The sequence below is a fragment of the Ambystoma mexicanum genome, chromosome 7q (genome assembly GCF_040938575.1).
Source record: "Ambystoma mexicanum isolate Mex_15411 chromosome 7q, UKY_AmexF1_1, whole genome shotgun sequence".
NCBI classification, from domain to species: Eukaryota; Metazoa; Chordata; class Amphibia; order Caudata; family Ambystomatidae; genus Ambystoma; species Ambystoma mexicanum.
In genome coordinates this window covers 1104761504-1104789188 of record NC_090941.1, presented here as the reverse complement: position 1 = coordinate 1104789188, position 27685 = coordinate 1104761504, and the positions used below count along the sequence as shown (strand labels likewise).

The 27685-nt window shown below is 46.5% G+C and overlaps 1 protein-coding gene across 2 annotated transcripts in view; it reads right to left on the bottom strand.

Moving 5' to 3' along the window:
* Window positions 1-1480: 1480 nt before the first annotated feature.
* The window catches only part of LOC138528653 (F-box/WD repeat-containing protein 7-like), an 865213-nt gene continuing 839008 nt past the window's right edge, over window positions 1481-27685 (bottom strand). For both annotated transcript variants that reach the window (XM_069640473.1, XM_069640474.1), the window contains 2 exons: window positions 3559-3769; window positions 1481-2901 (listed from right to left, as the gene is read on the bottom strand). In XM_069640473.1, coding sequence (XP_069496574.1) covers window positions 2633-2901; window positions 3559-3769 — 480 coding nt within the window. In that variant the 3' untranslated portion in view covers window positions 1481-2632. The remainder of the gene's footprint in view (window positions 2902-3558; window positions 3770-27685) is intronic.

The window sequence follows — 27685 nt, the reverse complement described above, 5'->3', positions numbered from 1 at the left end:
CTAATATTTGTTTTATTAACTTATGCCTTTTTGCTCCTAGTCAAATGCTCTGAATGCCATTTTGCTCCTCCAAAGAAGTTTAAATGTTTCAGAACCTGATCTTGTGAAGAACTGAAGTATATTTTTGTGTGATCTCGATTGCCTCCTTCTAGCGAAAGTTTTATAAATGACCGTGGAATAAATAAAAATGTGTTTTACCAAGAAACCTTGAGTATAAGAGTCTATTTGAATACTTGTAATTATAGACCTCTGTGTAACACCCTTCCAGCTCACATTCCCCCTTGAGATAAGCCTGACTGCTCAACCGCGCTACCACAAAACTGTGTAGTACAGTCTTATACCAAAGGTTGGTTTTGCTTACACCTGTACTCCTAGTTGTGTGTAGTGGTCCCAAAGGGTACTGCATAAAAACATTGCCCAACACTGCACACATTTGACTGATCTCTCGCTACCACTGCACCTAGTGTCAGGATGCAACCACCATCACGCAAATCACACTGGCTGCACACATATTGAGTGCACCCAAGCACTGTATTCTACCAGACTCTCTCAACTGACCTCTACTACTGTCCAAGAGTAGTTCAACCTACAAGGGTTTATAGGTCATACCAATGATATATGGGGCGCTATATGAATACCAAACAACACTAAGAAGTGCAACAGATCCGTCAACTGCGTTTCAATTGACTTTGGCGTTCTTGGCTCCCTGAAGACTCTTCTAGTCCATTGATTTGATACGGTTTGTCCCTCATCAGGTGGTAGCGTGGTGTATACGGTTACTGCTGGGAAAGGATTATCTAGATTTCACTGGAAGATTTAGTTGTCCTCACATCTTCTGGAAGATTTAGTTGTCCTCACATTTTCCTTCCCTAACCTTTCCTTTCTGCAACCTCAGAATCTGCAAACTATAAAAAGTGTGATACATAAATGCCATTACTGTCCTTGCGATTGAAGTCACCTCAGGGTGTAGGAATGAAAAGTCATTTTAAAGTGTATTTGCACTGTTACAATGAATTGCTTTTTTAAAGAATGCCCATTAAAAAAGCTGATAAATAAAAAATGATTTATAACTGAAACCTTAAGTGTAGGTGTTACTTGTATTTACGGATTTCATTTGTACAGCTCACATTTAACCCTCTTGAGATAGGCCTGGCAGTTCAGTCACACTACCAACCTGTGTATTACAGACGTATAACGAAAGGTGGGTTACCTAATACCAAGCAGATAGGTGTTGTGTAGTCTCACACAGTGTGACTGCAGCAATTCTTACTTAACAGTTGCACATCAAAAACTCATTAAGTCGCCAAGGCTGGCGAGGCTGACCCTTCCAGCTTTCAGTGCTAAGGTGGGGTACACAGTTGCCAAGTCACATCTAGTCTGCATCTGTACTTGTGATCTTTCACAAGCCTAATAAAAGAAGGCTTCAAATCAAGGCACTTATAGCACTGCTCATCATCACTCATGCGCAACGACTACGGTATCGGGTGGCGTACAGAAATATATTATTTTATTTCATATTATATATATATATATATATATATACATACACATATTTATGTATAAAACATGCTTTACATTATTTTACACATATCTCCCTCAAAGTGCAGGGAGACATCCAGCTATGGCTCTCACATATACAATCTGTTTAAAAGAGGTGTTAAATTAACACAATAGTGTCTCCAGCTGAATACTTCATGACAATGGCGGGTAGTCGTCTCTTCCGTCCAATAAGACCCAAGTTTATTGTGGGGAAGGGACAGATGCCATAACTGCACACAGACTTTCTGACTTGAAGCATTGGTTAAATGTCTAGATCAGGAAATCCAACTGGGGCTGTATCAGGTGTGTCAATGTAGTCTCCATGCAGCCACGTTTGGTGTTAGATCTAAGGTCAATGGCTCCAAACACAATGTCCCCCGGAACCTACGCCCACTTGCCCACTCCCTTTGCCACCAACCCGGCTCTGCCAGCAAAGCCCATGTACAATTAGAAGTTGTGGCAAAAACAGGATAAAGCTTCGTACTTCAGAGACATGACTGGTAAGCTACTGTCTGGAAACAACAGCTAAACACTGTCTGCTTGGGAGGTTTCTGAACACGATTTCCAATGACCGGCTCCAAGAGTGCCATCTGGGGCACAGATCTAAGGGCTCTGCTGAGCAGTGGTGGTGCCTTGTGTGGGCTGCTTTATTTAGAGCAGCACCATCTCCAACACAACTTATGTGTTTCCTCAGTAAGATCGATCGGTATCCTAAAGGAAGTAACCTAAGACACCTTAGTTCAGAGCAGGAATTTTGTTATTCCTCCTAGACCATAGAAGAAAGATGGGAGACAGTTGAAGAAATCATCATCTTGTGCAGTATCGCTCTTTCTTTTAGGGAGGGTTAGGTGCGTGCTGACTTGATGTTTTGATGGGAGGACTGGATACCTCTTGTTTCCGCAGTCAGTACCACTGCTGGGAAAAGCTCTCCATGCGTTGACCATGTGGGTTAACACATCTCTGTGAATGAGGACTGCTTTCCTTACGCAGGAGGACCCTCTACTAAAGACCCTGACACTCCGATCCCCCAGGGCTCAGCCACTCATCACAATGTGAGCACTCGGGTAAATACATTCCCAAAGGTTGCATATTGTCATTTCATGTCCACATCAAAGTCCAGCACTAGCAGTTTGGTTTCTTCTGTGCCATTTCGACTCCCGACAGCACACACTAGCTTAGTATTGGAAGCCCGAATTCGCCAAACCACTCCTCCACTGCCGCCGCTTTCCAGAGCAACCAGGTTACGTATGAAATCACCAGTCTTCAGGTCCCAGAGTTTAACCGTGCCATCATCTGAACTTGTCACAACAAACTTGGAGCTGAACTGTAGGCAAGTGACGGCACTCTGGTGCTTTTGGGGGCCTGAAATAAAGAAAATGTGATCAGACTATCATAGTATTGCAATGTACATAAATATCTACTTTCAACATGTTTTACCAACACAAAGTCATGCCACCTCATGTTCCAGATGTGTGCTTTCTTGTGCAAATGCATTTAAATTCAAACAAGATAAATTCAGGGACATTTAGGAAGAGCAATGTAACACCAAGAAAATGCTAGGAACTGGCACCTTCAAGACACTTACTCCATTAACTACATACACCATTTCAGTGCTCTCATTCAGATGGTTTTAAAAAATATGCCAGATCTATAGTGTGGCAAAATATCAATACAGCCCGCCCCCCACACCCGATACTCTCCCCACACTTTCCCAGACATCTCCAGTGCTTTATAATGCAGTTCATAAGCAAACACAAAGTGTAATTCGAACACAACTAGAACAGAGCTGGAGAGTCTAATTTTGATTGCAGTGAGTGTAGGACTGAAGTTTGTCTTAAAGATCTCACAGATGAGATGTCAAAACAGTACTCCCTGCATATATTAAATAAAAATATCCGTCAATAAAATAATATTGACAAGCCTGATCACTGACTGCGGCCCATGAACCTCCTTGCTCCCAAATCTATGCAGTCAACTGCCAGTTTCACAAGTACCCTTCAACGTCCAAAGGTTACTGACCCTGCAATGTCTGCAAGCACTGCCCCGTCTTGATGTCCCAGATCTTCACAGTGGAGTCGGCATTTCCTGACACCAGGGTGTTGTCCCGCAACTCCATTCCACTAGTCAATGACTGGTGTCCCATAAGGGTGTGCAGACAGTTCCCGCTCTCAACATCCCAAACACGAATCGATGTGTCCAAGGAACCACTCACAATGTGCTCCCCGTCAAACTGCAAAAAGAGAAGGAGAGTACAGTTGACCATGAGCAGGAATACTGACATTGGAAAAATGCAAAAGAGACAGAAGTAAAACCTAGAGATAAAGGATGCATTAACCCCAGGGAGAAGGGCGGGATAACAGCCAAGAAAGTGAAATGGGAGCAAAATAGGGCACTGGTTAAATAATACATTATGATATATGATATGATAGGTTATTTATAACGCGCTTAATACCCAGAGGTTTCTAAGCGCGGACCCGGGGATCGAACCCATGTTGCTCCGTGTCATCTTGCTTCCAAGGCAAGCACGTTGCCGTTGAGCTATCCTCCCGAGTGCACATTGATCCAATCTGATGTTATCAGTAACAAAGAGGGTGGAACTTCCATAAAGGCTATTCCTGTTAGACTGTTTTCTTCTTTAAACCATATCCCAACATTACTGAATGCACGTAGTGGATTAGATTGTCCAGCACGGTGTGCCTATTGTTCAGCTGTGTCTCCATTTACGACTTCAACTACTTGCACGTGTAATTATCCCATGCCAGCTGTATCCAGGAGTGTTACATCAGCTGGCTGTGCAGTTTCTTATTTTTTACTTTCTATGTTTACTGCTGCCCTTTGCCTACGGGATCAACTTGAATACTGCACCTAGCCGCACACAGTCCGTCGCATATATTGATTCCACACTTTGCTGACCATTGTATTCTGCATGAATTGACCTTTACATCTAGTGGCACCACCCAATGCCACATACTTCGATTACTTTGTCTGACCTTGTATTGTGCAGCATCACAACTCTCCCTCGAGTCACGCCAAGAAAACTACTCACATCCACCAATGTCCCGCTCACCCAGGGTCCCATCTGAACAAGTTAACACAGCAATGCTATATCACCTTCTTTTGCCTTGCTTACTATATCCCATATCATTACACTCGAGTTGTCATATCATCCCCACCCTGCAGTCCCAGATGATCATGTCCCATACACAAGACAGCAGTCCAACCCACATTATACCTTGTTCCAAAGGAGCCTACATTTTTTATGTTGTATGTATGACACGGCTAATGAAATGTCAGAGAAAATCCTGATTGAGCTTTCGACTCTGGAAGAAGAGATTAAAAAAACAATCCCTCTCGATCTGTATAAAAAACAAGCAGAGTCCCTTCTAGCAGAAATGAATGCTTTCAAGGAGGATACACTTAGAGATCGAGTAAGGAGATTGAATAAAGACATTCAGAATTTCACACATGAAAAAGCGTTTTATTACACAGCTGATGACTACAAACCAAACGACCCTTCCAATCCACCAGGAATGGGTAACAAAAAACGGGTTACCTTTCGAAATACCTCGTTTAGCTCTAGCGATGGAAGTAATTATGGTGACCTTAGCACTAATCGAGGTGGCCAGAAACGAGGACAGAGCAACAGGCGAAATAACTATCGTGGGAGAAATACTGGAAATCGCGGGACTCGCGGTAACAGAGGCAGTAACATCCCGCGAGGTCCTGGCTCTGCCTCTTCGTCGTCTTCTTTTTTAGATCTGGACCAAATGGGCTGGGAACCAGAGGCACGAGTGACAAGAAGTATGCAGGCCTTGTGGTGAACCGCTCCTCCCATCAACTCACAAATGATGAAACGTCAGTGTTAGAGAAAGGTATGGGGTTCGTGTTTACGAACCTGCACAACGAGTTTCTTTTTCGACAAGAATTCTTTTCATTTATGCGGAAAGTTCATTTAAAACAGTACTTTCAAGACAAGCAATTTGAAAGTGATAGTGGAACCACAGGACTTCACATGAAATCTCATTTTTGTGTACCCACTAGCGAGAGAACAGCAGAGGCATTGGTCTTCGAGAGAAGAGTAATGCGTGATTTGAAGAATCTTGAGTCACAAGCAAAGAAGAGATCCACTTTTCACAACATTAGTAATCGTGAAAAGAAAGCTACGAGGGATCTATTTGAGAATAAAGCCATCATTATCCGCAAAGCAGATAAGGGGGGCGCAATAGTACTCCAGAATCGTGAGTCTTATCTAACAGAATGCTATAGACAACTTCTCGACCTGCAGTGCTATACACCGTTACCAGGTGACCCCACGCTAGAACTACAACAACGGATCCGTCTGAAAGTTATGAAGGCCAAAGAACGTGGGTGGATTACAACGAATGAGTCTGATTTCTTGTGTGCTGTGAAACCGCAGACTCCGCAATTTTACACACTGCCGAAGATCCACAAAAATGTATCACCCCCACCAGGAAGACCGATTGTGTCGGGGGTGAATTCAGTTTTAGAACCTCTTTCTAGGTTCACTGATTTTTTCCTTCAACCCCTTGTACGTAAAATGCAATCTTACGTACAGGACACGATACAAATGATTAACGAGGTGGAAAATCTAGCTTTCGATCCAAGTTGTGAACTATTAGTGGGTCTAGATGTTGAGGCACTGTATACGAGTATACCTCAACAAGCCTCATTAGAAATGCTGGAAGAACGCCTTCTGTCTGAATACCCTGAATCTGCAGTACCTATGTCATTTGTATTATGGTGCGCTGAAATGGCCCTCACTGAGAGCTATTTCCATTTCAATGGTGAGTACTTCAGGCAGATACAAGGCACGGCAATGGGGGCCACCCTAGCACCGAGTGTGGCAAACCTCTATATGGAGCAGTTTGAAACCCATAAAATCTTATCATCAGCCAACACCTTTAGACATAAGATCAGAACTTGGAAAAGGTATATAGACGACATTTTCGTCATATGGCATGGGACTAGAGAAGAACTAGATGAGTTTTACAAGTGGCTTAATGTACAAGACCGGTTTTTGAAGTTTACTATGAGTCAAAGTAATGAGGAACTCAACTTTTTAGACATTACGATAATATCTAATGCTAATACCAAGTTGCTTAGTGTTAAACCGTTCCATAAGCAAACTGATAAAAACTCCCTTTTACACTATGAGAGTTTTCATCCTAAACATGTCAAAGATAACCTACCGCTAGGCCAGTTTCTGCGTTTGAAAAGGAATAGTTCCTCAACATCTAACTTTAAAAAAGAAGCAGAGGGCCTAAGCAAAAGACTAATTGCAAGAGGGTATCCAGCCAAATTGACACATTTGGCAAAAAAGCGAGCCTTTAACAACAATAGGCAAGCGCTCTTGGAATACCAAAACAAAGCTAAGACTAAAGATGATGAAAAACTGGTATTCGTCAATACCTTTAGCCATCTCTCCAACCAGATTAAAAAGATCCTGTTGAAAAATTGGAATATTTTGGAGTCTGGGGAAAAACCACTTGAAAAACCTATAGTTGCGTTTAAAAGAAGTCGAAACCTAAAGGAACTAATCACACGTAATGATGTGAGTTTGAGGACTATAAAACAAAGTACACTCCCTGAAAAATGGGGTTTTCCTAAACTAGCCGGCCATTCAGCTTGCGGTCACTGTGCTTGTTGTAGCTCTACCTTTAGAAGTACAGAAGTGAATCTGGGACTCAAAACTCCGTGGCGGCAAACACATTTCAGTAATTGTAATTCCATGATGCTCATTTATGCAATTTGGTGTCCGTGTAACCGATTGTATATTGGAAAAACAGAACGGAAAATCAAAACAAGAATAGGGGAACATAAGAGCTGCATCAGGAATAGGACTCAAAATGCCCCTTTGGTAGACCATTGGGTAGAGTTTATCCATAAAATAGAGGACTTACGGTGGAGTGTTCTTTGGAAAATCAATCCGTCTGGCGATACCAATCGCGATAAATTAAGATTACTACAAAAGGAACAACGCATGATTTTCCTCACAAATAGTTCCCTTACAGGCCTAAACGATAGACTTGATTGGTTAAGTTAGGTTGGTTGATAGCACCTGTCTTAATGCAACGATTCAGTGCTTGATGTGTCCACATATGTCCGCTTTATTCCGTTACAGGATACGTTTAAAGGCCCATATTTACAACATTGGGTAAAGGGTTCAAACCCGTCATTTCCTTGGGACTATCCTGATGAGTTACCTTGCGCCCTTTTGTCAGTATACTTACATTTTGAATCTTTTCAGTTTAAAAGAACAGTGCAATATCATGTAATTCTTGTGCCTCTTCTTTTAGGGGCTTTTGTGCCTTGCTCGTGGCCGCGTGCCAGTTGTTGTTTGGTGGTTTAAGTTTCTTCAGTAAAGTTTTTTTCAGTAGAGCTTAGTGTCGGTGAAGGCAATCATGCGTAGTTGTCATTAAATATTTATAATTCAAGGTAGGACGGCGTTTGGGTTAATACCTGTTTAAACTAATCACAATTTTCAACAGACGATTGATTATGTGAACATTACTGTTTCCATTCGTTTAAGCTGATACAGGGAAGGTTTGATTTTGAACGTAATTTAACCTCCAGCGCGAAATTGGGACCACAAGTCCCATCATCCCTCGGAATGAAGATGTCCTTGGGAGCGATAGCCATCACAGCTGCCCATAATTAAGTGAGACCTTTTGACACGCCTATTTAAACGACAGAGTGGAGCACAGATCCTTCGCCTGCCTGAACTTTATAAACGCGACGAGACCCACAAGAAACTGGGCTGCATTTCACCTGATGACACGCCAGTAATTTATTGGCCGCGCTGAAGAGATGTCGACCTTACAACGGTAATTACTAGAGCAGCTTGTGCTTTGAACCTGACAACTACATCAGTCCCATGGCCGGTTTGCTGATACGTTAGCCAGCCATAACGGGAGAGAGCTTTATATTACATGCCCCCCTCTACTTAGAGGGTGTTTATGTTAGTTACTTGACAATTTGCTTAATAGGCTGCTTATGCCTGTGTGAAAGACCCTGCCGATGATTACACCTTAAGCTGTTTACCACGAGCACGAGTGCTCATTCTCGGTGCTAAAGACTGAAGCAATTTAGACTCTGTGACTGCTACCGTGATTCAGTTTTAAGCTCGGTACTGATGGTGCCTCTAAAGTCAGGTCGTAGGTGTCACGACATGCTATATACTACTAATGCTCAATTAATAAGCATGTTTAGGTTCACTGAATTTGATTCGGATCACACATATTTATTTATTTTTATTTTCTTTACCCATGTAGATATATGTGACTAAGTGATGAAACATGGCAACTTTTTCGCTATGTGCAGTAGCGTATTAGAGCTACACATAACGCCATCAACTTAAGGTAAGGCAGAGTGATTTTTCGAATCCATTACTCTTTAGAGTAGAAACGGATTTCGATAGTTTGTTAACAGCACTTTTCATTTTTTTCATTTTTTCTTTTGTCTTCTTTCTTCCTCTCCCTCAATACACGGTCTAATAGATGACTGGAAGCGCTTTTCAGTGGAACCTGTGTAGAGATTTGATAGAGGGCACTTGAACTCGTTCAGCCATCCACCATATACCTTCTCGTGTTGAAGTACTGTGTTAACTATTATATGGTGAGCTTTGCGATGATCCGACTGTACCCAACTTGGGAAGAACTGTTTTTCTGGCTATTTCTCTCTTCTTTGGTTTCTGTATTCCCGTCTTTGCACTATCTATTGCATTTTCCAACATCAAATAATGATGTGTTGGTTTATGATTAATTTGGCCCTTTAGAGAGGGTGTCACTCTTTGAGGTTTCTTATAATGAAGTTTTTGATATTTCTTAACACAAGGAGTCCGGTCCCAGTTTGATCAGCCCTATAATTTGACAAGGTTGGAGCACTTGCTAGCTCCTGAGACTGCGTAATTTAACAGCCTCAAGAATGAGGGATTATAGTGATTGGTTTTCTCTCTCCTTGTCTCTTCACAGGTGTCATGTGTCCGTTCCTCGTGAGAGGGCAGCCCGAACTCTACCACAACCACAAGAATCTCACTGTTTTTGTATCGGACGCTACAACAGTTAACCTTTGAAATAATTGCAAACTGTTTAGGTCTAGGTGCCTGTGCGAAAGCCAGTGTTCGCGTGGTTCTTAAACACGGTAGTTAGCAGAATAGCAGTGGAACATTAAAAGTTCACTTTGAACTATTCAAGGTTGAGAGGCGGTAACTCTAGTTCCGCCGTGCTAAACGACCTATTGAGACATATCGTGCTTTTAAGTATACCCCCCTGATGAATTTCCCTTGACTGTGTGTGTATGAAATGAGTGAGGAATGAAACATGTCGGGTTAAATGGGAGTGAAGTAGTGTGGAAGTTAGTAGTTATTTGAGTTGTATTATTTGTTTTTTCTTTAACCCCATTATTGTGGTTAGACTTAGGAGTAATAAGTTGATTTAATTAAAATTTTTGTATGTTTATGTCGTAATCCCTGATTTTGGAGTTCCCTAGGATTAGATGTGCACTATTTTTCTTCCGGTGTACTCAAATTGTCACTGATGCGATTTGGTCGTCTTTGTGTGTTTTTTTGCTTTCTCTTTATTGACTTTTTTACCTTTTTTTATGTACTAAAGTTTTTAAGGATTGTGTTATGATGAATTATGCCCTGTTGGCATTTATATGATGTATATTTACCATTGAAGGTTAAATAAAATGTATATTTACCATTGAAGGTTAAATAAAATTGATAATTGTATAACTGGTCCAATTCCTACTGTGTAAAGCTTAAAATATCAAAGCACTAATGTTTTTAGAGATATGTATACTGTGTTTTCTCTACCCCTATTTCTGCCTTCTAATCAGTGAGGTTGGACATATGACACCGTGATACAACACTGTGGACCATTCTTTAGTTTATATTTTTTAGGGTGTTCCTAAAGATAGGGGGTGCTTTGGTCCACAGTCTAATCCCCCCACCTCTTTTGTGTACTTTGTGGTATGTATATATGCTGTCATTTTAAAGGTTTGAAAAAACCAATTAAAAAAAAAAGAAAGCCTATCTAAATTCAGGTTTGGCTCGTATCCACTGCCCAAGACATCACCACCCCCACTCCCGACACATGCCATTTCTGCCTAAAACAGCAGCTTTCTCCCCCTTACTAATCATATCCACCATCACAGTAAACAAAACAACTGTATCCCCAGATTCCCTTACAGGCGCAGCGGGTATAGAAACCCTCTGCGCCTGAAGCCTAGGAATCACTGCCTACCACTCTCACCACCGCCAACTGCTCTACCCCATGTCTAGGTTCAACACGTCATACTCGCTTAAGATCTAGAACCTATGTTCACACCCCGGTATGCACAAGGCCTAAACGGGGAGCCAACAGGAGACTGACTCTCCTCTCGTGCTAACCAGCGCCCCACCACCTCCAGCGCCCCACCACCAAATCACCCTCAGACCTCTTGCATCAACCCACACTGGATAATATTATCCCCAACCCAGATGTCAACCACCCTGGCCACCTTAGGTCAACCAAAACACCAGCATTCCCATTCCTATGTCCAACCTACTAACTCAGTACATGTGGTTTCACCCCCCATACTCTGCAAACACAACTCCACAACCACTCCACCTCTAAAAGGAACATTGATGAATGTCCGATCCATAAGGGCACATGCTACTGATATTCACTACCTTATTTCGGAACACCAACTAGACTTGCTAGTTATGACTGAAACCTGGCTCCATACAGCCTCCGGACCACTTCTGACACTAGTCATCCCACCGAACTACACCATTTTCAGGTCTGACCGCCAAGATGGCACCCCGCGGAGGAGTAGCCATTATTGCTAAAACCTCATAACAGTTTAGAGCCAACACAGAGAAATAAGACGGCAACAAGCTTCTAGCCCTCAAACTAATGACCGACCCCAAGACAACCCTCAATTTCCTCTTAGTTTACAGAGCTCCCAGTTCTTCTAATCCGCCAGATATAGACACCCCCCTATTTGTGACTCCTCTCCTGAAACCGTAGACCACATTTTTACTACTAGGGGACTTTAACCTGGTTTTCAAAGACACCCGAGATCATAAAGCTAGAGCCTTCCTCACTGCTTTACATGAAATGCAGTTCTCCCAAATCGTTAATGCCTCCAACGTACAGTAAAGGTAGAACGTTAGACACTATAGTATCCCTTGAAGACATCCTAAAAATCACCTGGTCAGACCACTCAATTCGTTTGGTCTCAACAACAACGCTCCAAGATTCACCACCACCACTGCCTATCCTAATACAAGTGAGAAATGTACAAAAACTCACCCCAGAAATTTTTAAGCCTATCCTCAAACTACTTGAGTCACAGCCCATTACTAACTCCAACCCTGACAGTATATCACAATTCTACCATTCCAGTTTAATAACTGTCATCGATGAAGCAGCCCCACTTAAGTCCAAAACTCCCAGACCCAAATGGAGCAATTCCTGGTTCAATCAAGAGCTTATTAACTCAGAAGAACAAAAAGAGCCTTAGAACACTTAACTAGGAAAAAATACCTCCAATGAGTCCAAAAATGAGCTCTAGTTACTCTCTCAAAAATACAAACTTGCAGATATTACACAGAAAGCTAGTACCCGGAACCTACGCATCACCAACGCTGCATCTAATAGCAAAGAATTGTTTGCAATTATTAGAGAATTGCACCCATCCCACCTCCAAATCCAGCCTTAGCTAGTAAAGCATGGTGCACCACTATACAGAATGCCCTAGCTTCCAAAATGAAATCCCTTCAAGACAAAATCATTTTGAAAAGAAACACTGGTCCTCAGTGCCGACACTGGCCCAAGCATTTTGACTAATACAACACTCACTACCCAGTTCAACCTCACCCCAGTTACCCAAGACCAAGTTTAAACTATCGCCTAGCTCAAACCTTCTTACTGCAAAGGAGACAGCTTTCCAGCCAAACTAGTTAAGGACTGCATGCCAACACTAGCCCCCCATCATGACTAACTTTATTAATGCATCGTTTAGCACCAATTCTATCCCGTCTGACATCAAAGACGCTTGGGTCACGCCCTTACTGAAAAAACCCATCCTAGATCCCATGATTCCCACCAATTACATACCCATTACTACAGTTCCCTGCCTCCTTAAAATTGACAAAATCGCATATACCCAAGTACAAAGACACCTAGAAAACAACCACCTACTAGGCGATGGCCAATCTGGCTTTTGCCCCAAACAGTACGGAGACTGCATTACTGGACATAAAAAACTAGATGGAGGATATCAGAGACTCAGGCAACCTTTGCATCCTCTTACTACTTGACTTGACCACTGCGTTTGACTTAGTGGACCACGACAAACTATGCGTAACTATCTCACAACTTTCAATTCTCACATAACGCAACCATTTGGATCAAATAATTTTTATCCAAACGCACCTCCAGAGTAGTCATAGGGGAGGAGGCGGCGGATCCCTTAACAGTCCCCATAGGCGTACCACAAGGATCATGCCTCTCCCCCACCCTCTACAATGCGTACACAAAACCTCTCTTCTCAGCATTAGATGCTATGGGAGTAATCTATACCAACTTTGTGGATGATACACAGATTCTCACTCCAATCTCTGGTAATAAGGAACAGGACGATACTAAAACAATATCTACTTCCTCATCCAGAACTGGGTGGCAACCAATAGTCTGTCTTAATGGAGAAAAGACAGATTCTTATCGTAGGCTCTCCAACCCTATTGAAAAAATTACCTTCAGACTACACCTCTATTGTTATAGATGGTACTTTCATTCCCAACCCCAACCCAGTCAAAACCTTAGGGGTTTACCTAGACTCTAGCCTTACCATGAGTAAACAATTCAACTCACTCGCCTCTTCCAAAGCCTACACAACCAAACGCATTTCCCTCAGTCGACAATTTCTTTCCATACACAACTTCATCACCCTAGCAAGTTAGACTAGTGTAAAATAGTCTTGCTCGGCACCACCAAGAAAAACCTAGCCAAATTACAATTATCACAAAATAAAGCGCTTAGAGCAGCACTGGCCATCAAAAAAAGGGACCACATATCGCACTCCAGAAGAGAGGCACATTGGCTTCCCATCCAAGCAAAATTAATTCACAAAAGTCTCATCATCACACATAATTGCATCACCCAAAATGCCCCAACCTATCTGAACGATTGTCTCCACCGGAAAACCTCAACCAGAGTCCTTAGATCGAACACGAGCACTCACTCATTCATTAATTCATTCCCCGCTTCAAGAAATCTAGAACAGGACAGTCCAGCTTCCCTGTAGCAGCCCCTAGAATATGGAATTAATTTCCCAATAACAAAAGTAATGAGCCATCCTACACCCATTTTAAGACACTCCTAAAAACCTGGCTATTTAACAAATTCTAAACGACTTTGCGCACCATCATATAGACAATGAAACTGACTAACTGCTACTGTTAATGTACCACGTTGTCAACCTAGCTGTTATAACCACAATGTCATTGTTTGTGCCCAATTCACTTGATTTTATTGCCCTGTAACCAGTAAGCTTTACTACAACACTAACTTACGCCGTGATACCTACGGGTTGGGCGTATAATGAAATGTAATAAATAAATAAACTTGTTGACAGAATGCATGCGTTAGGGAGGTTTTTCTAAAGTTCAACCAAGGGACTTTATAAGACTACTTGGCAATACAGAGCTCCAGCTTCTAGTATAAAACTGTACTGCTCAATGTAGAGGTAGCTATGGCACAACAGCATGGCTTTTCTTTGGAGAGAGTGCAGAAGGAAGGTACAAAGAACTTGAAGCATACCAATGGTTCAAAGGAACACTTACACCCTTAGTTATGTAAAAAAATAATGGTTTATTAAATATACAAAATATTATTTAGAATGTTAAGTACTATCATAAGCAAAACACAATATAAAACCAATTCAATACTTCTGGTAAGTAAATCAGTGTACATGAATCAATGGCAGTATCCCAGGCAAGGTAAGTAAAAACAACTTTGTAGTAAACTGGTTACACTTTCTATAATGGCAGTAGGCAATTCAAAGGTGAGTAAGAACTTTGTAATACTTTCTAGAATAGTAAACACAATCCTAAGGTAAATAACCTGGCAATTACTTTTCAGAGCGGCAGTATGCAACTCGGGCTAAGTAAAACACACGCTGTAGTAAACTATGCCCCTTAGGGGAGGAATAATACACGTATACACTTATACTACTAACATTTGCAAGTAAATACTTGGCCAGTTATGCATCTTCTTCTGTTTCAGGAATCATTCAGTTATACTACCAACCTTAATAAGTACTTTGCAACACGTTAATTTGGGTATACCTATTAAAAGGACAGTATGTCATTCGTGGCTAAGAACGGACCTGGTTTCAGATCCTTCTGATAGAAACCATATTGAAGCAAAGTAAGTTACTTAGCAATCATTTCACAGAGCCTAGGCTTTTACAGTTCTTCCCTATCTAGTTTTGAGTCTTTTTCAGGGTCAGATTTGAGGTAAAGAAGGCAGGCGTGGAAATCTTCTGTAGCAGTTCAACAATTATTGATAATAGAAGGGTCCATGCATGCGTTCCAGCGTTAGGCCTGGGCTGAAAACATTGATGAGCGAAATTCTAACTACACTAATTTCCCCTCCCTCCCCTCCCCCCAGCCACGCAGGAGCAACAGCATGACCCTAGGTAAGTATTACCTGGAGTCCCATTGTACCAAGGGAGGAATTAAGAAGATGAAGCTGGATGCCTTCACACGGTAGCCACTGTAGACGGGTCATCTGACCCTTGGTCATGGTGACGAAAGGAGGGCATCTGGATGGGATTTCACAGCAGCAGTCGACAGAGTGGACTCCCAAACTATTCTTCATGCTCCAACACGGACCTGCGGTTTTGGCACCTTTTCCGAGAAACCAGTGAAGAATGGTTCTCTTCCGATCGATTTGCCTTTCTTGCTCGGCCCTGCACTCTGGTGAGGGGACTTTGAGGAGTGAAGGAACAAGTTACTTACCTGTAACTGTGCTCCAGCATGGGTCTGGCATGGATTCACATGCTCATGAATATTCCCCGTCGTCAGGCCGGGAATCCTCGGTATAGAAAAAAAAAATCAGTATCAGTTTCGTTTCTGATCTGTCTTTCTTAGTAGTACCCAATCACTGGTCTCTGGGTCATACTGCCCCCAGCCAATGACTGCCCTCTCCCTAAGCCCCGCCTCTGGCAGCCATCCTCAGATTTGGTAGCACGTAAAGTGGCAGTATGACCAAGTGAAGAGCCGCAGAGGGGTAGGGGGGAGGGTTTGCATGTGAATCCATGCCAGACCTATGCTGGAGAACAACAGTTACAGGTAAGTAACTTGTTCCTTCTACAGCATGGGGTCTGGCATGGATTCACATGCTCATGAATAAGAGAATACATAGCAGTACACACATGCACAACCACGGGAGGTGGCAACAGGCTTAACATTAAGCAATACAACAACTCAACATTAAGCATCTCTTACCTCCTCACCAGGCTCACCTTAGGCGGACAGGTTGCGCAGCACTGCTTGGCTGACCCTGGACTCCTCCCTGGAGTCCCGATCGACGCAGTAGAATCTTGTGAAGGTGTGTGTCGCCATCCACGTCGCAGCCCTGCAGATGTCCAGCAGGGGCACACCAGACAGGAAGGCTGTGGTAGCAGCGATCACTCTGGTCGAATGGGCTCTGACGGCCGGGCAGCGGTCGGTTCGCCAACCGGTGACAGTGCATGATGCAGCCGGAGAGCCATCTGGAAATGGAAGTCTTCGAGAGAGCCTTCCCTTGATTCACAGTCCCAAAGTTCACAAACAGCTGTGACGTCTTCCGGAAACTCTTCGTGCGGTTCACGTAGAACTTCATCGCTCTAGCTACATCCAGCGAGTGCAAAGTCCTCTCGGCAGCGAACGAAGGAGATGGGAAGAAAACTGGCAACACCAAGGGCTCGTTGAGGTGGAAGTCCGACGGCAAGTTGGGCATAAAGGAGGGGTGCGTCCTCAGCACCACCCTTGTGTCATGAAAAGTCAAGTATGGAGGCTTGCAAGATAGGGCCTGGATCACTCCCACTCATCGTGCAGAGGTGATGGCCACGAGGAAAGCTGTCTTCCATGACAGGAACTTCAGAGGCGCCGAATGCATAGGCTCGAATGGGGCCCCCATGAGCCTGGTCAGTACCACATTAAGCTCCCACGCCGGGGCAGAAGCCTTCACCGGCGGAAATGATCGGAATAGTCCCTTCATTAATTCTTTCACCAGGCGATGAGACCACAAGGACGTCCGTCCCGCAGTCCTGGTATATCGGGAGATTGCAGCCAGATGTATTTTGATGGAGGCGTGAGCCAGTCCAGCTTTGGCCAGCGACAGTAGGTACGGCAGTACTTGAGGGGCCGTAATCCGCAGAGGGTTAATCTTCTGTGCACGGCACCAGACAGAGAACCTCTTCCATTTATGTCCGTAGCACTTGAGAGTTGAGGACGCCCTGGCCTTTGTAAGAACCTCTCTGCAGTCGGCCGGGATGTCGTACCCTCCAAACTCTAGTGCTGCAGGAGCCAGGCCTGCAAGTTCCCGTGTGCGTCTTGTCCTCATGGAGACAGTAGAGGCATAACGAATGCTCGTCGTCCTTGAAAACATTCTGAAGCTGGCATCCAGGGCAGGTCCTGAACAGCTTCCCGAGCGTCGAGCTTCCTTTCTCCTGGGCCATGTCCGGGGTAGGCCTCGGAACTTCTGAAATCCTCCAAAAGCGTAACTCGACGTAAACTTCACCCTTGAGGGGCGTAGAAAACTCCGAAACGGATCCCCGTTGATCGGATGTAGAAACGGTGGAGCTTGAGGCTCTATTTAACCGGAAAATGAGAAAAAACTCCTGAAAAAGCGCGAAAACGCAGCAAAAGCTCGAGAGCTATAGCACGAGGACTCCCAACACTTGAACGTGCGGTAAAAATCTTTAGGATGGCTGCCAGAGGCGGGGCGCAGGGGTAGGGCAGTCATTGGCTGGGGGCAGTATGACCCAGAGACCAGTGATTGGTTACTACTAAGAAAGACAGATCAGAAACGAAACTGATACTGATTGTTTTCTATACCAAGGATTCCCGGCCTGACGGGGAATATTCATGAGCATGTGAATCCATGCCAGACCCCATGCTGGAGAAATCTTGCTTCTGGAGATCTAGCAGAAGTCCACCAATGTTTCAGGAGAGTTTGTTCACAGGAAGACTATGCACTGCAGGATGGTCGCAGATCCCAGGGTGTTGGCGGTTTGCAGCCCAGGCTAGTCGCAGGATGTCGTGGGATCGCTCAAACTGCAGGTTGTTTTGGGACTGGTTATGCCCACCAGTCCATGGGAGGAAGTGGTCTTCGGAGCATCACATTCAATTCGAAAATGGGGTCAGGACAGCAGCAGGCTTCACCGGTTTCTGGAAGAGGCTGAAGATGTCTCTGGTCATCTTCAGTTCTTCTGTTCCAGTGGTCGACTTGTCTTCAGCTTCAGGATCCAGGCCATTTAGCCAGGAACCCAACTAATCAGCACTCATGCTACATTCAAACTTTGGTGGGTGGCCGTCCTTTGAGGACATCCAGCCTCCCAGTTGGAAAAGGGTTCCAGGCAGGCATGCCAGAAGTCAAAGGACTGCATAGTTTCAGACTTATCCTTCATTTCGGTCTTCACAGACACTCTGGAGCCTTGGCGGGCTTCCCGAGGGATTCCCACAGAAGACAAATGTCAAACCAGGCCTTCCGCCACCCAGGACGGCAGGAGGACCACCAAGAAAGGACAAGCACAAGAAATGGCGAAAAAAGAAAGTAACGCTTAAACAGGGACTAGAGTAATTTTAGAACACACTCTGGGTATAGACTCCATTAGATCTCTGACATTTTATAAACGCACAAAAAAGGTATGGAGCATACATAAGTGCATGTGTAATTTGCATAAAATCAATACATAATCCACTAACTCTGTCCCTAAAGAGACGCGCACCCTAGCCCTGTCAGGGGCTGCTATCCCTGGGTCAACGGTGGTGTGCCGCCTGTCTAACAGAATACAGGGTGAAAACTGTCCCCATCTATACAATCTAATTCTACAAAATACATTTTAAAGTAATCTACCGTAGCCGACCAAAAGCCGAGAAAGAATGGCCCAGTCTCGTCTCATGGCACCAAAAACCATTTTTATTCACCCACAAAGAGTTATGTGCAATCAATGCGTGGTCAGGGCCAACGGGTAACTGAAAGTGCTGTTTCAAGTTATAGCTTCAGCATTCTATTTTAGTTCCTTTTTTTTTAATATACATTTTAAACTAATTAGTCCAGCCCACAGGCTGGTGTTGGATGCCAATTAAAGCAAATCTGATCTGTGTCACTCTATGGATATCGACACTGGAAAAAGGGTTGACCGGTTTCGATAACTCAATTTGTTGGGGTCATCTTCAGGACCAGTTATTTTTCTAGCGTAAACAATCAATGTCGTCCATCGGTAATGGCCAAAATTGTCACCCTCACAATTACGACGGCCAAAAATGCCAACTTTTATTTTAGACCCCCCCCCCCCTTACACCACATATGTGGGGGGGTATAGGATATAATAATATGGGGGTGGTGGGTTGCGGGGGTCTCCCCCCTATTATACATGTGGTGTAAAGGTTTTTTTTTAAAAAAAAAAAGTATTTTCGGCCGTCGCAATCGTCAGGGTCACAGTGATCACAGATCCTCGTCCATCATACGGGATCGTTCAGCCATTCCTTGACCTTGTTGCCCAAGTCTTGTGTCCAAGGGCACAAAAATAACAGGCTGGCACGATCTGTTTCTCCCTTTAAGCACGTCTAGCTTGGCGTAGCTAATCTCCTTGTTCCGGATGGGTTTCTCGCTTACGCGTTCCACTGGTGTGGCCTTTGAGTGTTGTTGCAGCGAGAAAACTATTGGGAGCAAGGATATTCACTGGTGAAGCCTGCCTCTGGGCTCCAGCGTATCTTTCAGGGCAGGAAGCGAGGCAGGTGCCCGAAACTCCCTGTGCTTAGTCTCCTTGGTTACAGGAATGCAACCAATGGTGATTGGCTGGAGGGCTGTCCTGGGAGATTGCACCAGCCTTGACCTCTTGGCAATAGTTAACCCAACCATTGGTATAAGCATGTGTTAGGCTGATTTGCATGCAGTACCCTCTGGGACCACCACATACAATTAGGACTACAGGTGTAAGCAAAACCAACCTTTGGTATAAGTCTGTACTACACAGTTTGTGGTAGCGAGCTGAGCAGCCAGGCTTATCTCAAGAAGGAATGTGAGCAGTACAAGGATGTTACATAGAGGTCTTACAATCACAGTGGTTCAAGTAGATACTTATACTCAAGGTTTCTTGGTAAAAAACGTATTAATTTATTAGAGTCATTTAGAAAACATTCACTAGAATGAGGAAACTTATTATACACAAATATACTTCAATACAAAATCAATACGTTTCTGAGTAAATTAGGCTCCCATGAAATAGGAGGAAAATGGCAGTTAATTTAAACGGGAGTAAAAAGGCACAAATTAATAGAATAGATCACAAATACTTTCTTAGGCAGTGCAAATAGTTTCACTTCACTAGAGGACTCGATTCAATTCAATTCAATAGACATAGGCCAAAGTCAATGGGCTAGTGTCTTGGATAGGAAACAGCAGTTATTGTAGTAAATGTTAAAGTCTTTGCCAATGTTCTCAGAAGTAGTTTGTACGAATAAGAATCATATGTTGGGTCACAAGCTGATTAGGCCAGCAATTTGGGAAAGTTCCATGAACTTTCACTGCGAGGGGCGTTCTCAATCGGGTCGGCACAGTACCTTAGTATGAAGCAAAAGATGCAGCTGAAGACGTTGGTTCCTGGCAGTTCCTGCAGATCTCACTGTTCCTGAGCCTCAGTCGTGGGGTCAAGAGGGAGGACGTCGGGGGACTTCTGCACTGCACAGGATCGCCAGATAATGCTGACAAAATGAAGTCACTTCAGTTCAAGTAGCTGTAGTCAAGCACACAAGCTGGTGTCCTTCTCCCTGGTTAAACCTAACCAGCTCAGAGAATGGTATCCAGGTGGCTTACGAGTTGATTGGTCCCACCAACACAAAGGAAGAAGTCGTCTTTGAAGGGCTTCACTGTTGAGGTGAGCTTGGCAATTCGGACCTGCAGCAGGCCTTCATCGGGCATCCAACGGTCCAGGAGTCCAGGAGTTGCAGCAGCTGTCCTCTTCCAGCTCGTCTTCGGTTCTTCCGTTGCAGTGCCGACTCCGCTTTCCAGTCCCGGAGACTCTCCTTTTAAACATCATTCCAGCCTAGCTGTCACTCACACAATAGCGTGGCTGTCCTTGCCGGACAGCCAGCCAATTACATCAGAGTGCACTTGGGTCTCCTAAGAGACTAAGCACAGGGAGTTTCGGGCAACTCCCTCACTTCCTGCCCAGCCAGACACTCAGACACCAGAGGCATAGAAACAAAGGGAGCAAACCTGGTTTGGCGCGCAGAGACAAACTCTAAAAGGACCTTTCCAAAAAGAAACGGCGAAAAAAGAAGACCGGGACCTGTTTAAATGAAGGGGCTTAAGCCGCCATCTTGAAAAACATGACTCCCGCGATTTTTAGCTACCAGTGTTCGTGGTCGGGAAAAATCATGTTAGTTCGTTGTAAAACCGCTGCCACCAGCCATTTCGATAGGAAAGGATAGCATTTGAATGCTACATGAGTAACTTTTTTTTTAACTTCTTTTTACTAATTTCATCGAAATAAAAAAAGAAAAAAAATGTTCAAAACAGCAAACTGAAACCCCCCCCCCACCCTCCAACCATTGCCACAGCGCCAATGGTCCTTCCCACCCAATCGTTTCCCTTCCAACCTTTTAACCATTGTTCCTTAAATACCCCTTTCAGATAATACCCCTTTCAGATCGGCCAGTGTCTCTCTCCAGTCCGCAGAGAAGTTCTCCAACTTATTGTTGGCTGCATACGTTGCCCATTCCATCAAAACTATATCCCACATTTTCCTTAACCAGTCTTGCTCTGTCGGAATCGTAGGACTCTTCCACCTCCGTGCAATAAGGGCCATTGGAGCCAAAGTGAAAATCACTTTTGCCTTAGTACTTCCTCGCCTCTCCTCTTCGCACCCCCCTCTCCCCCCTTCCCTCTCTTCCCAAGTAGAATCTCCCGAGAATCCTGGCTGGCTCCCTCCCCCAGTGCCTGAGAAAGGGCCTGTGCGATATCGCACCAAAAAGGCCGGATAATGGGGCAGTCCCACCATATATGAGTTGCTGTACCTTCTCCCCCCCACAGCCCCTCCAGCACTTCCCCCGAGGTTTCATACATCGCATGTAGGCGGGCCGGAGTGTAATGCCAGCCGTACATATACTTACACCAAGCCTCCTGCAACTGGATCGCTTTTGCCACCTCAACCTCTCCCAGTCCTCTTGTTCCATTCTGACCCCCGGTTGCTGTTCCCAACTCCTCATGTACGCCCAGGTGATTTTCGGGCCGGCGTACTCCAACTGCCTATATAGGTCCGAGATTAACCCTCTGGACCCCTCGTGCGTTAGTAGAAACCGTTCAAATTGCGTTAGGTCATGAGTCGTGGCCTTCCTTACCTCCACAGAAATTACCCAGTGCTTAATCTGGAAGTATCGGTGCCTCTCCCGTTCTCCCACCCCGAACTCCTGCTTGTATTCCTCAAACGTTTTCCACGCAGAACATGTCCCTCAGAGTTCTGCAGCCCCCACTCTTCCACTTCAGAAACGCCCCCCTATCCAACCCCGGTGTGAAGTCCCGATTATTGAAGATGGGGGTGAACGGCGATGGGAAGGTCGTAATCCCCCGCTTCTCCACCGCCCTGTCCCAGCTGTCCACCACTCCCTTCGTAATAGCACTTAAGTAAAGGTGGGGCGGTCTCAGCCTTCATGGGAGCCACAGTACTTCCCCCAAATGGTGCCGAGCTACAGCTCTATCCATTTTTGCCCAATGCTTAAGATAGTCCTCCGATAACAATTCCCTGATTACCATAAGCTGTGCTGCTTCATGGTAGCAGCGAAAAACGGGGAAAGCCTGGCCCCCTTCTCCCCCCTAGATGCCATTAGTAGTCGCCTGGACAAGCACGGCCTCTTGCCCTCGCAGACAAATTCCTTGACCGCCTGATCTAATTTCTTAAAAAAGCTTTCCAGGACAGGCAAGGGAATGGCCTGAAATAGATAAGAGTACACGGGGGAGAACCATCATTTTGAAAACAGCTCCTCTTCTCAACCAGGATATCCTTAGAGCGCCCCATTTCCTTAGGTCTTTTTTGATTGCCAATAGCATGGGATCATAGTTCGCCCCATACCAGCCCGCCAGCGAGGGGGTTATGCTGACCCCCAAATATTGCAGCCCAGTCGGACTCCATTTAAACAGGGAAATTGCCCTTGTCTCCCTTGCTTCATGCTCCCCCAAGGATAGATTCATTAACTCTAATTTCTGGAAGTTAACCCGCAAACCCGAGAGCTCCCCAAATTTGGTTAGTAATTTTATGCTCGACTTGATGGACTCCTTTGGGTTCTTCAACGTGAGCAACAGGTCATCGGCAAAAGCTGCTACCTTATGTTGGCCCCTCCAGCACCCCGGAATGGTGTACCCTGAATATCTTCCGCCTCTCGTATTGCCAGGAGAAGTGGCTCCATGTATATTGCATAAAGCAACAGGGAGAGGGGGGGTACCCCCTGCTTCGTCCCCCGCTTCAATCTGAATGGTTGAGACATTTTCCCATTCACTAAAATACACGACTTGGGATTCTTATAATTAGCAGTGGCCATATTTATATACCCCGTCCCCAGGCCCATTCTTTCCCTCACCTGGAATAAGAACGACCACTCCACCCGATCGAACGCCTTTTCAGCATCAAGCACTAAAAGGATCGCCGGAGTGGTCGTCTTATGGGACTTCTCCACCAAATGAGTCACCCTCCTGATATTATCGGTGGTTTTCCTTCCCAGCACAAAACCTGCCTGGTCTTGGTGGATCAGTGAGGGTAGGTGCTTTTCCAGGTGCTTCACCAATATTTTGGTAAAAATGTTTGCCTCTGTGTTTATAAGGGCAATAGGATAAGGATAACCACACTTTATGGATAAGGGTAATTTTGGCCTCCTCCATCGTAGGGGTCTTTCCACCCCAAGCGCTGAACGTGTTGAATAATTGTGTTAAATGCGGGACCAATAGATGGTAGTATGTTTTATAGAAGGAGGCTGGGTAGCCATCGGGTCCAGGAGCTTTGTTATGGGGGAGCGACACTATGGTGGCTCTCACCTCATCCTCCGTGATAGGTCGGCCATGATCTTCGCCTTCCTCCCGAGATAGTCGCGGGAGAGGCAAGGTCCCCAAGACCTCTCTCTGCGGCTGAAGGTGTGGGCACTGTGAAGAGTACAGCGCTTCATAGAATTCAGCTAATCTCCCCTTTATCTCTTCGGCCCGGGTGAGTCTCTTACACCCCCCTCATCCTTGATGGCTGTTATAACCTTCTGCTCCCTTTGTCCCCTCAGAAGGCGAGCCAGGAGTGAGTCTGCCTTATTGGCCTTTGCGTAGAATTTTTGCCTCCGCCTTTTTGGTCCTCAAAATACCCAGCTGGCCTTCCGCCAACCTATATTCCCTGTATGCCTTTCTTGTAGGGGTCTCCCGTACCCTGACGGCCTCGACCTCTTTTCCAGCTGAGTTTCTAGACCTCTCAGTAGCCTATTTCTCTCCGCCTTCATAGCAATGAGTTCCCCCCTCAAAGTTGCCTTGAAGGCGTCCCACCTTGTGCTCTGACTCATGTCCGAGCTATTGTTCCTCTCAAAGAAGTCTCGGATCTTGACTCCTATCTCCTCCCGTATCACTTGATCCCTCAGGAGTTCCCCTGGGTATTTCCAGCTCCACACCCCCGGCCTTCTCCTCCCCAGCCGCATTTTCATCTGCACTACCTTGTGGTCGGCTATCCCCAGAGGGCCCACCTCAACAGACTCAACCTCCCCCATCAGGCTGGTGGATATCCAGATGTAATCAATTTGGGACTGGGTTCTGTGGACATCAGAGAGAACGGTGAACCCCTCTTCTTAGTGCACTCCATACATCTCGTAGCCCGGCCTCCTCCCATCTCTCCCTCAGCTGGGGAGAAGCCAACACACCGCCCTCTCCTCTCTCATGCCGGGACCGGTCCCGCCTCCTATCCAAGGCAAGATTGAAATCTCCCATTAGTATCACTTGTCCCCTCGCAAAGTTCTCTAAAATGCCCAGGGTTTCATGCAAGAACTGGTCTTGACCCACATTAGGGCCATACACTGATGTGATGGTATAGCACGAGCCCATTATCTCCCCCCTCACCATAATATATCTCCCATTACTGTCTCTAAGAATATCTTGGGGTCTAAAGTTAACCCCCCCGCCGAAGGCCAGGGCTACCCCCCCCCTTTCTTCGTAGGACCCGATGCGAATAATATCTGTCGGAAGCCCTTCGGGCGCAATTGGCCCTGGTCCTGACGTAGTGAGTCTCTTACAACGCCAGCACATCCGGCTTATGAGAACTGGTAAATTGCCCCCTCACATTATGTGTTAACCGGCTGCACAAAAGCACGGTGCACTTTCCCTAGCCGACTCGCCAACCCTACCTCGGGTTTGCCCTCGACATAACCCCCCCCTCCTGAGGGGAGCGCAGAGCTCCTCCCCCCTCCTGCCCCTCCTATCCCCATCCTCCCATCCCCCCCAGAGTCCATCTTACTCCATTGACAGCTATGGCTCCCCCTAAGCCCTCCTTCCTCCCTCCTCCTCCTCCCCCCCCCGAAACTCCAACTTAGGGTGAGACCGCCCACTCCCCCCACCCCCTTGCCCATCTCCCCACCCCCTCAGACTCTCCTGCCCTTTCACGTTCCAGGATGTTTTCAACTCTATCCTCCCAGGCCCACATAGAAAGCCCCTGTTCCCATCACCCCAACACAAGCTGCCAACCGAGAGTCTGTGCCCCGTCTAACCAGCGCAATCTCCCCCATTCCCCTCGTTGACTCCGCCAGAGTCCCCCACAGCTGGCCCCCGCAACGCCATCTTCCTCCTGCCTCGAGACCCCTCCTCCACCATGGACCATTCCCATGGTCTGCCTCTCCCCCTTTGTTTGCCCCGGCTGAAGGGACCCCCCCCGGCCACCATCCCCGTTTTCTAGATCTAGTCGGATTATACCAGCTGCCTCCTGAAGGGAAGTAGCTCGCCTCTGGCTCCCTTCCCACTCGAACACCAACCCGAATGGGAAGGACCATTTGGACTTTATCCCCTTCTTGACCAACTCCCTTACAACCGCGCCCATTTACCTTCTCTTCACCAGCGTATTGGCGGGCAGGTCCTGGAACAAAGATTTGTCCTTTATAAAGCACCGGTTCACTCTGCCTCGCCGCTCTCAATACCGCCTTCTTTTGGCTATACCGGGCAAAAGCCGCCAAAACATCCCGTGGCCTGGTGTTTAGTCCTCCCGGGGTCCGGCCCACCATGTGGGCCCTAATTCAATCGCCCCCGGGGATTCCTCCCCCAGGAGCCTCGCAAAGACCCTCTGGACCTCCCCCCTTCAGTTGTTGATCAGTGACGCCCTCTGGCAGCGATTTGATATTGATGTTGACCCTTCGGGATCTGTTCTCCAAGTCTTTGATCGTTACCTCCAAGTTCCTTATTGCAATGTTCAACCGATCAATGGCCTCACCGTTTGCTTTTGTGTCCCTTTCGCACTCTTGGAGGCCCCTTTCCAATAGGTCTGTCCTCTGCCCCAGCTGAGCCGTCTCCTGTCGCAGTTCTCCCAAAGCTGGGTTTAGGTCGCTCCTCGTCAATTGAAATTGCTCTCGAAAGGTTTTGGCCAGGGAGTCCCTCAAGTTCTGCATTTCCCCTCTGAGGTCTTGTCTCGTCATCTGCATCGATGCCTCAGGTCCTTCCTTATCCCATGCCTCCCTCGACTGTTCGCCCCCTTCTTTGCTCCGACCTCTGCTCTCCATTGCTGGCCAGAGCGCAGTCTAAGTACCCTTGGGTTCACTCACAGGATGACCAGCTTTCCCTGCCCTCCCTTTGGACCTGGAAGGCATTTATGGTAGGTCGCCTCCGCGACTTAGCAGCGTTGTACACCGGCAGTCGAGCTCCCCAGTGTCACCTCTATTGCTTGGAGGGCCTTTCTTCCCTCTGCCACCGTGGGGACCAGGGTGGACCAACACCACTATAGCCCCTCGAGCCCGGGGCCCGTTCCCCCCCTATAATCTTGTGTGCTGTCACCCTCTCCCTCGTTGGGGGGGGGGGGGGGTCTCACTGTCCTCCAGGTCCTTGGTCAATCCGGCTGCATGGGGGTCTTCTGCCCAGCGAGGACTTCGCCCTTGCCAATGCCCCCTCTTCACCTCAGTGGTGGCTGATGCACCCTCCTTCCCAGCCGCTCCTCTGGGCAACCCCTGCACCCCACACTCCTTCCCTGTATAGGGGCGTGCTCGCTTCACTTGGTGGGTGTACTCAGTCCTCCACTCTACCCTGCTTTCCCACTGCCCAACTCCTCACCTCTGCCCCGGCGTTGGCTTGACGGAGGTAGGGGGGCGCCAGGCGGCCAAGAGTCTGTTCTTCTATCACCTTGTCCCTGCCTGAGACTCAGTCTGTTGGTAGACCATGTCCGCCCCTCCTCCTGGGCCTACTTGCTGCCCGCCTCTCAATGGGGTCCCTGGCAGGATCTAGCGGCTACTTGTATAGGTGCCTTTCCAGAGGGGAGGTGCCAGACGTCCCAGCGCCCGCTCTTCGGCTGCCTAGTCCCTGCCAGCAGCTCCGTCGGCTATTTGACTCCGTCCGCCCCTCCTCTGGGGCCGCCTCAGGCCACCCGCCTCTCAAAGGGGTCCCCGGCGGGCCGCCGCGGCCACTTATCTGGGAGCATCTCTGAGGGGGGGGGGGGGGGGCAGTAGTCAGAGCAGTCATCCTGCTCACTCTCTGCAGGGTGGGGGCAGGGATCACCCGCTCCCCCCCCCTCTACACGACTCCAGTGCGATGCCAGGGTCCCGGCTCCTCCTCGCGGGTCCACACACCAGCCTGCAGCACCTGTCCTGCCTTCTGGAGGGGAGGGTGGGAGGGGCGGACGAGGGGCGTTTGGGGGGGGAAACCCGCCCCTCTGAGCA